At 33.2% G+C, this 10,492-nt stretch overlaps 1 protein-coding gene across 3 annotated transcripts; it reads right to left on the reverse strand.

Moving 5' to 3' along the window:
• Positions 1–431: 431 nt before the first annotated feature.
• LOC106754551 (calcium/calmodulin-regulated receptor-like kinase 1) lies at positions 432–5,321 on the reverse strand. Of its 3 annotated transcripts, XM_014636584.2 has the most exons (9): positions 5,219–5,321; positions 4,976–5,120; positions 3,771–4,143; positions 3,109–3,262; positions 2,714–2,843; positions 2,499–2,584; positions 2,352–2,423; positions 1,789–1,989; positions 432–979 (listed from the first exon to the last, which is right to left on the reverse strand). In XM_014636584.2, exons 3-9 carry the CDS (start codon positions 4,085–4,087, stop codon positions 644–646), a joined length of 1,296 nt encoding a protein of 431 aa, XP_014492070.1. In that variant the 5' UTR covers positions 4,088–4,143; positions 4,976–5,120; positions 5,219–5,321; the 3' UTR covers positions 432–643. The 3 variants fall into 3 exon arrangements, with proteins under 3 accessions (XP_014492070.1, XP_014492060.1, XP_022634368.1); XM_014636574.2 differs by having other exon boundaries at positions 4,976–5,317; XM_022778647.1 differs by lacking the exons at positions 4,976–5,120; positions 5,219–5,321 and adding an exon at positions 4,741–4,962.
• Between the last annotated feature and the right edge of the window lie 5,171 nt (positions 5,322–10,492).

Raw genomic sequence — 10,492 nt, forward strand, 5'->3', positions numbered from 1 at the left:
ATGATCGACCCCACACAAATGTTACCGAAAAAATTATTAAATAATTTATCAATACTTTAATAAATTATTTTTTACATTATCTAATAAGAATTAATGTTAAGCAAAATAATTAACATAAAATAAATTTCTTTCAAATGTATTAAAAGAAGACCTGTATTGCACGAGTGTAATACTGTTATATTATATATAAGAGAAATTATGAAATTGCATGGAAGAAGGCCCATAGAATCACCAACTCAACCCTCCGACCCAAGCCCATTTTATCATTCCTAACGTGAGTTAGAATAAATAAGAAATCTTATTTAAGTTTTCATAGTGAGTATATAGATGACCTTTACATGAATTTAATAATTTTGTTTGCATAATTAATTATATTTCTCCTTATTGTTTTTAAAATAATGGCTGTTAAAAAACCGATAAATTTAATATAATTTGGGAAAAGTTATCTTTCTCTTCACTCCCATTAGTGAAAGTACTAGTTTACAAATTTGGGTGTATCATTTCTGCAAGACAATGCAAAGAAAAGAAAAAGATAGAACATTAACTAAACCGTATAGAAACCAAATCTACAACCATGTACAAGCAAATCCAAAATCAAAAGGTGAAGTTAACTAAAAAAATGAGGTTACTGTGAAACAACATTCTACTCATCGTACACCTCTGTCGCAGGATTATCCTTAGATTCTTCTCTCCTGTGGTCAGTGACTGAAATCATGGTCTCTAGCTGGTCAGGATCAATGAAAACTTCATCTGTGGCTGACAAGGAATTCTTGTGATGGTTCCCATGGTGCCTTGATTTAAGAATCCTTGTTAACACTTGCACAATGTCCCTCATAGAAGGACGTTTATTTGGTGCACGGTTGATGCATTTGTAAGCTATTGCTGCAACTTCATTCAGTTCCTTCACATGAAAGTTTCCTTGAAGGTGAGAATCCACAATCTCTTCCCACCCAACTTTTCCCTCGATGTTCATTGCTGCCTAATCATCATCCATCAATCACATTCGTTAGCGCACAAAATGAATATGCATGATGTTTTCTTTCTTGACCATGACACTTTCATTCAACCAATATTTGACGTTTTCATCAGACAGAGTCATCGAATGGGCATTCTTGAATGGAAGTTTTATCTTATAATGTTTGCTTAATGCATATCTTATTATGTAGATTATTGAAGTTAAATTTCAATTCTAACAGTAAAACAATATTAAAAGCATCTGAAGAACTGTATTGAATTGCCTTGACAAGATAAAATTGTTAGATAATTTAGTATCGAGTTCATAATCTCAATGATCTTTATGAAATTATGATCTCATCCAACCAATCTGATGTAACATGTATTCAAAATTTTAATTTACAGAAAAAAGAAACTAATAACATTTTTAGTTCATCACAAGCCATTAAGAGGGACCATGATGATTCCTAACCACCTAATAGTTTCTTCTTAACAAACTCTAATTATTGAATTAGAAAGTGAAAATATTTATTATAACAAAAATAAAAAATCATATATAAATTAGACACACTAATATCTTTAACCAATATACTGATGTGACCCTAATAGATTTCTTCAAAATAACAATCTAATTTTGAATGTTATCTTTACATACATATCATTAAGCCCAAGAAGAGAACCTAATCATTAATCATTAGAGAGAAGAAACTCTCAAAATTTAAGTACCACTTTAAGTAACTCATTCTACTACTCCTAAGAATATACCTATGCTTATGATTGTAACCACTAACAATTATTCTCAGTGTGCTGTAGAGGGAGAGAAAGAGGTCTTACAAGCTCAACATATTCCATAAGACCCTGCTGAGGATTTCTGCCAGCTATAATTTCAAATAACAACACTCCAAAACTGTATACATCACTTTTCTTGGTGAATGTTCCTGATGATATATACTCAGGGTCAAGATAGCCAAAGGTACCCCTAATGGCTGCATGTTTGTCCACCATCTCTTCTCTTGAAAGTCCAAAATCAGCAACCTGCTTGATTCAACATTAACAATTCAACATTCAGAAGCATCTGACTCTTAACGAGTTTGGATTCTTTACTGAATTTTTGGTATTGTTCCACTGCTGTGCCTTTAAAATATATCGACTGACATTGATTTTAATGTTTTAAAATATATTAAAAGCTTTTTTAATATACCAACATTAGTGTATTTTGAAGAATCGACACAAGACAACACAAAAAAAAAAAATGAGTAGAGAATCTGGACTCGATTCTTAACGGGCAACAAATGACAATGACAAGTTGCAATACTACTGTATAGTGTGTGTATTTCTTGCAATTTACAAGCTACTTTTTCAGTGATAAAGATGGAGGATGAGTAACAAGGACATACCCTGGCTCGCATGGATTGATCCAACAGAATATTGGAAGATTTGATGTCTCTATGGATTACAGGGGGAACTGCCTGATATGACAATACAAACAATTATAGCAACATATAAGTTATAGTTTGATTGGTTCAGATCACATGGAAACTTACCCCATCATGAAGATACTCCAAGCCTTTTGCCACATCTAAAGCTATGTTGACCCTCAAATCCCAGCACAGTGCTTCATTTACATCACCTGAATATATAGACAAGAAAAGCATATTGTTCAATCTATTATTGCAATCCGTGAACACATTCAGGGACCGAAGTTTGTATAGAAGAACAGTGTACACATGTCATTCAAAAGGAGAGATAGATGACTTACTACAATACAAGTGGGATGCCAAGCTACCATTACTCATGTATACATATACAAGCATATGTTGCCCCTTTTCTGCACAATATCCAACCAAATTCACCAGATTTCTGTGGTGTAACCTTCCCAACAACATGACCTGAGAAAAAGTAGAACACTAAAAGTTGCAATTGGAAATTTCCCTGGAGTGAAAAGAAAGGCACTGCAGAAAATGAATGAATAGATAAGGACTGTAAAGCTGCAATATCATCAATTACTCCAAGAGTCCTTAACTTCATCTAAAAGTAAACTTGCCTATTTAGTCACTAACTGATTATTTGAAGTAGACAGAAACAACATAAACTTTTCCTATTTATGATATTGATGATGTGGCCAAGTAATGGAAAATGACATTGCCAACCAACCTCTGTGTGAAATTCTTTCTCCCCTTGCTTAGAATTAGTTGCAAGAACTTTAACTGCAACAATCTCACCAGTAGACATCTGAGCTTTATAAACCGGACCAAATGCACCTTGTCCTATGACTGTTGTAAAATTATGTGTTGCTTTCTGCAAATCCCTGAATTTTAAATAAAACATTCAATAGATAGAAGGACAAACATAGTCAAACATTTTTAATTTCCCTTGGTCACAATTTATAGTCACTAAAAATTAAACATATCCAAACAAAACAGTTACTTTTGGCTTATCCTAAAAGACAGATATGATAAGTTAAAACTTATGTTTGCATATGCATTTATCTAGCAGATGCATATCAAGCATGAGTCCAAATGTTCATTCCTAAAGTCAAATCAAGCATCTATTTTTGTAAGTACAATGCCTAGTAGTTTTAAAACTAAGGCTCGAAACTGTTTCAACCTCATAACTTGAGACTATTTCTGATTATAGTATACAGATCATGATTCAAGAAGCATGCAATGCAAGTTTAAGGGACCATTTTCATATTCCATTCTGAGAAAATAAAGAGAAAATTATTGTTCTTAGACTCAAGCAGACTAAAATAGGCTCTTCCCAAAAGAAAAAGAATGGCAAATGAAGAAAACTTCATATAAGAAACAAACTCTTACTTGTATGCATATTCAGGTAGGCCAGATGCTGGGACCATGTTACTACTCTTCTTAAACCCTTCAAGCCAAAAGGGAAGGCCATACCTTCCAGACTTTATGGGTGACTCTGGACCTAAGGTTGAGTCTGATAGAATGGTGCAAGAATCAGCACCATGTGCGCGGATTGGAATGGTAGCAGCCCTTCTAGAACTGCTATTGCCTATCTGTGAACGCTTCCGATGATACCTGTGGCAGAAGAATGCAAAAATTGCCAAAACCAGTCCAATAACTACCCCTATGGAAACCCCGATAACTATCCCTATTGACTCCTCTCTCATTTCCTCTTCACTTCTTTGCTATTGTTCCCTGTTGATCTTCCAATCCATTCATAGGTCTGCCAAAAGATACATAAACACACCCAAATCATAGTTAATATTTAATAACATAGTAAATGTTAATCTTGAAACTTGATTTGTTAGGCTATTACTCCGGATTTCACTGCCCGCAATAAATCTTAAAAGCTACAGCTTGGCATAGCTGTGTTGAACAACAGAGCAAATTGTAAAAAATACTAAATGAATGATTTAAGATAACAACCCAGCTTGTAAATCCGAAAGGTCAATTAGTCAAAACCACAATTATACAGAAATCAAAGAATGGCATTGAAGGCTAAAAAAGGTGAAGCAGCATAAGGGGGAAAAAATACGCAACACAAATGGAGTTCAATTCAATATTTTACCCAAGTGAAATATACACATTTTGCTTTTTCTGAATTCTTTCTTCAAGGAAAATCTTACTGTGGCAATAGAGAACACAAGAAAATTTTGAGATTTATGAAAAACGACTCAACTCTTCGATCAAAGGACAACGCTAAAACAAAACACCCTTACAAACATTGCCCGACAGATAAAAAGCGCCGACAGCAATAACGTCAGGCCAAAAAAAAAACATGTTCTAGAAAAACGCGTACCATGTTGAACCATAAACTCACCAGTTCATACAAGGTGAAAAAACAACAGAGGTAACCCTGAGACAGTTACGGGCTTTATTTTAGCACAGAACTCCAAAAACAACAGTGTGGCAGTGAGAAGGATAAAAAAAAGTGAAGCAAATGTAAGTGAGAATCCAAGAAGGAAGCTGAGAGAGAAGAATTGAAGAATCTGATGAAGGTGTAGCAGGCGCTGTTGTTAAAACAACAAAAGCATAAAGTGCACACACACACACACCTGCGAGGGATGTTTGAACTTTGAACAAGGTGGACATGTGGGACCCTCACTTTGTTGTAGATTCAAACTTGATCATTTGCTGAAGGACCCCTTCTGTTAATTCATTGCTTTTTCTCTCTTCTGCACAGCAATGATTGGTTCCACCCTGTGAACAAACCGCACCAAAACTTTTTTGTGAGTGTTGTATGCATGTATGCTTGCAATGCCCACATCATCACGATATCAAATTTGATTCTTGTTTACTTGTTTTGGACATGATGTATGAAGTTCTGACTTCTGTTTCTTCATATTCATGCCATCTTGATGAGGTAAACTCGTGCCCCTTTGGAATTTTCCAGTGACCAATGCTAAACCTTTTCGAAGCATCTTTCTTTAAAAGCGTCAACGAGTTTAATTAATGATTATCCTTTACGAAAATTCTTATTGGATAAAATATGTTTGGTTAAATCATAATGTTTCTCTCCGTTTCTTTTAAATCAATCGGTCCTTTTTTATTGTATCTAGTTTGATTTTTATTATGAAAAAATTGATGCAATTATGATAGTGTTGTATTAATATCGTTAAAAAGTATCACTCCGTGATTTTTTTATTTATTTTATTTTTAATTTTTTTTTAAATTATAAAATTAAAATATTGTTACTTGTTAAATTAACATTGTGTTAAAGAGTAACAATGTCATGTATTACTGAGATATTAAATGTAATTATTTTAGTTATAATTGTATTTTTATTTTGTTTAAATTTAGTTTCAATATTTTTAAAATAATATAATTTTATTTTTTTGAAATTAAAATAAAATTTAATTTTTTATAAATGTTATACAAATATTTTTATTAAAATTAATATTTTTATTAAGTACTTTTCATGATATTAAGTTTTTGGAAATGAAATTTGTCACACCCCATTAAATATCTCACTTTAGTAGAGTACACTTGTCACACCCTTCCAGTTTTTTCATGTAAGTGGGAGACAAGCCTTGCAGTGCATTTAATTTTCCGCCCTCGGTAAACGTGTGGTAGTTGAGGGAATGAGAATTTTCAGATAGTGGAAGTCATGTGGCAGGCAGAGAATGGACCGAACGTCCTTCTTGGTGACCATATTTAAAGTGAGATTTTAAATTTGGCACCACTTTCTACATTGCAACCTTTCCTCTCCCTCAAACTCAACTTTTAGAAACTCCATTTTTCTCCTCCTTCTCTCTACACCCTTCCAACTTCTCTCTAGATTTCTGACTACCATTTCTCCTCCGGTCATATACTTCCTTTCAGATTAATTACTCCCAGTGTCAAGAGCTTCAATTTGCACCGATCAGATTTCTGTTTTGGACTGGTAAGTGATTCTGACTTTTGAAACTTCTTTGTATTCTTGCATGCACGCACACTTTCAGCTTGCATGTGTTAGCTAAACCATTTCTCTGAACCCGTTATTTTGTAATTAGACCTTGGACCTTGGAAACCTTAGAAGAAGTAGTTGCTGCCAAAGAACCTTAGAAGCCTAGCTGGAAATAGAGGTAAGGGAAGCTTATAAGATTTAATTATGATTAATTTGTATGATTGGAATGCATGATTTAATGTGTGTATGTTTGATGATTTTAATGGAATGATGAAATGTTCTATGTTGTTGCATGAATTGTTTGATATTGGTTAGGAACTTAGTGTAAATATATTAAACTTAGAGAAATTCTGGAATCTGTGACTGAAGGTCATTAGGACCGTTCGGTCCTCCCCTAAACCGTTTGGTCTTAACTTAATCCTCTTCTACAAAGAGCAGTTGATGACCGATCGGCCTTGTGATGCTCATATTGTTTGTTATCTATTTTGCCTAATCTGGTTCTTTTAAGAAGTCAAGGGAGTCTTTCCCTCCTGGTTTTAGTATATATAGTATGTTTAAGAACATTCGGTCATAAATCAAGCGTTCGGTCATACAAGTGTTCGGTCTTAGACTAACACTTAACCTATGAAACGTTTAGTTTCACATTATTATTATTATTCATCCAGAAAATGTTCGGTCTTATGAAATGCTTAGTCATAAACTAGTATTACTATGATTTAAAGTACTCGGTCTTACACCAAGTACTCGGTCTTGAAGTGCTCGTTCATAGACTAGCCTTCGGTTATTTTAGTGCTCGGTCTTATACCAGCACCTGATCTTTAAAGTGTTCGGTTTATAATATTATTTATTTGGAAAAGTGCTCGGTCTTAAACTTACACTTACTTCCCAAAGAGTGTTTGGTCTTGTACTGACACTCAGTCTATTGAAGAGAACTCTTTTACTCCAAAAACATTCGGTCTGAATTATATAGTACTCGGTCTTACTAAAGTTTAACTCAGTTGTTGAGCATTTGGTCATCTTCATAAATCATTTATAAGTTTTGCTTTGCTTCGGATAGTACTCGGTCCTTTTCAGTGTTAGAGCGTTCGGTCACTTGCTAAAGTAGTCTGATAATCAGTTTTTCTCAGTGTTAGACCGTTCGGTCATCCCCTTTAACATCTTCTATTCTTATGAATGTGATTGTGTGTACTCGTTTAAACTGGTTGATATTGGTTAAGTACGAGAATTCCAAGGAAGGAATGTCTCATGATTGGTGATGGTTGGTAAAGTATGAACATGGTTAGACTCTGTTGTCGTTTTGTTCTTGATATTCCGTGATGACGCTTTCTCATGTAGAGAAAGGTTATTCATGCGTGGGAATGACAGGAGGTCTGCGGTCATAAGACCAGATGATCGTTGTAGGACTAACCTCAAGTGGCAACTGATGAGTTATGCCAGCTACTACACCACACCAGGTGCTAGAAACGTCGAGCTACATGGTTCATACAGTCCAGACAGTGTCTAAGTGGTCGGTTATGATAGTTTGAACGTTCGATTTATACAGATATGCATGTATGAAGATTTTATCAATGTGATGTTGTTTTTACTATTCGGTTTTCATGTCTATATGTATGTTGGAAATGATTAATTAAATTTACATAAGCTTACCCTTATCTTTTCTGTCTTTGTCAATATTGTTGTTCGGTATTTGGCCGTTCGGTTTTTGTTCTCTTCACTACGATGATCATCCCTTGGTGTGAGCAGAAGGCGTTATTGAAGATACGTTGGAGGATTCTTTACAGACCGATCAGCCTGTGGATATTATACCCACTACAAGAAAAATCTTCATTATCTACAGCCAAAATCCGTATATAAGACTCAAAATCCGTATATAAAATTTGATTATATATGGATTACATACGGCCAAAAATTCGTATATAAAACTATCGTAGGTAAATTATATATGGATTTATCCGTATAAAATTTATATACGGAAAATCCGTATATAATTTATATACGGAAAAATCCGTATATAAAATCTGTATATAATTAAAAAAAATACATACAGAAAAATCCGTATGTAACTTTATTGTTTTATAAAAAAAAATATTATCCTAATTATCTATTCCTTTTATGACCATAAACTAACATGAACCAATAACTTGCACATGTCAGATTCACATATTTAATCATTCCTTATATTACATAGTAAATCCAAAAACAATGACTATAATAACTTATAACTTTTCTAAGGAGAGGTGTCAAATAACTATATATACTATTAGTGTGCCAACACATCCTTTTGGGAAAGGAAAAACAATAACAAATGAAAAGCACCATAAACATTTTGTATACATTTAATAACACACTATCTTCAAACTGAACTCTAGGGACTGCACCACATATGCTAAAGTAGCCTTTGGTCTCTTCAGACCTGTCCATTTAAGACAAAAAACCATTAAATATACAATAATAGTTTTAGCCACCATAAAGGATCCATGAACAACAAATCCTTATGTCATATTCTTCAAATTGCATGTTAATGAAAATAATAACATGTAGTAAATATATATGATGTAAAGCCAAATATTATCTCAACAATTGAGTAAAAGTGAAATCAGAAAACAATAGTAGATAACAAAGTTTATATCATGTAAATTATTTTCTAAATTAGTATCACGTAAGTTATTTTCTAACTTAGTCTGGATCTCTAAAACTACTTCACAGAATCAAACTTTGGAGAGTGGCGCGTGTGTTAGATCATCTTTCACTTAAGCACATTCCAGACATGCACTTATTATAACTTAAGAGAAAGAAAAGTGCATTTTCTCTGGACACAGTTTTTTTTATATTTTATACTGATTTAAATGTAATTGACTATTAATATGAATATTAAAATACTAGTTTTAAGATTTTTAGTTCGGTTTGGAATGATTAAATTTTCTGTTTTTGATCCCAGGGCTGCACAAGAATGGAATTCAAACTAATTTAGGAATCTATTTCAGCCAAAATATAGAGGGCTTTTAGCATGAGTGAGGTCAAATCCTAAACTCTCCCAATGATAAAATAATAGAATCATAGACTATTAATCTGGTAATTGCAATATAATTAAGGTTCCCAGACAGTTTTTTTAAACAACTTGTCTTTTCTTATTTGCTAATGCATGGAATTGATACATCTGACTTTTTAACCTTAATAATCAGAAAGAAGTATCACACATTCATCCAATCTCTTCAAATGATTACCAAACTAACTAGCAATTAAACAAATATGGCGAAAAAGCAGTGCAAGGGAAGCAGAAAGTAGAGACATTTATATAAAAGAGCCATANACATTTCTGACCTCTTAGATTGAATCCTTTTGGCGGAACATAAACCAACTTGGGAACATATGTCATCAGGTTTCACCTATAGAACAAGACCAAACTCATTTAGGTCCAAAGAGTGAAAATGCAAATCAAAAAAAGAACATTAATAGTTTGCAGTTCACATTACCATGTTTTTCAAAAGAGAACCATCTGCAGATAGAAACTGGTGGCCATTTGTTTCCTTTAGACCATCATAGGCATGCCACCACTGTAAAATGACCATTTGAAACATGGTTTCATTCAAGGAGAATCTATAAAATTCCAACCTTCAGATTAGTCAATAATTCTTCATGTAACTGATCATGAATTCTTAAAAATTTACATTTAATACCTCTCTAATAAAGGGGGCAATATTAAGTATTATAGCTTGAAAGAGGTTAAGAGGAGAGATATGAAATCTGCATTGAAATGTGAACAAATATAACTATATTAACTCCTTGGAATAAGTAACATATTCTATTTTGGTTGACAACCCCAACTTATGTTAAAGCCCTCCTTTGCCACTTTGAAAAGATTGGATTATGTCAAGAATAGACAATGCTAAAGTAAAAATATTGTACAAGAAAATATATAAGGATCCTATACTTGAATGAATAAATAAAATATGTGTCTAGAATGGTAAAATATCTAAGTCTAAAGGCAGACTAATATCAATCATGACTAATATCCCATACAATAAATATATATGCCCTGCATCCACACCAGCTGATAACTGAAATCTTCCAAAAATGTAACCTAGCTTTTTAATTACTATGGGTATGATCTCTTCCAAAATAATGAGCAACCTGCAAACAATTAACATGATTAACAACACCATGTAAATTTAAATTGATGCAACTA

Source organism: Vigna radiata, chromosome 2 (genome assembly GCF_000741045.1).
Source record: "Vigna radiata var. radiata cultivar VC1973A chromosome 2, Vradiata_ver6, whole genome shotgun sequence".
NCBI classification, from domain to species: domain Eukaryota; kingdom Viridiplantae; phylum Streptophyta; class Magnoliopsida; order Fabales; family Fabaceae; genus Vigna; species Vigna radiata.

Bases quoted from the DNA above. Each gene is read 5' to 3' on its own strand.
- LOC106754551 (XM_014636584.2), bottom strand. From the start codon at position 4,087: ATGAGAGAGGAGTCAATAGGGATAGTTATCGGGGTTTCCATAGGGGTA. The intron at 2,424-2,498 runs GTAAGTTTCCAT...TTGTCATATCAG, and splicing joins TGGAGTATCTTCATGATGGG to GCAGTTCCCCCTGTAATCCA. The intron at 980-1,788 runs GTAAGACCTCTT...GATGATGATTAG, and splicing joins TTATGGAATATGTTGAGCTT to GCAGCAATGAACATCGAGGG.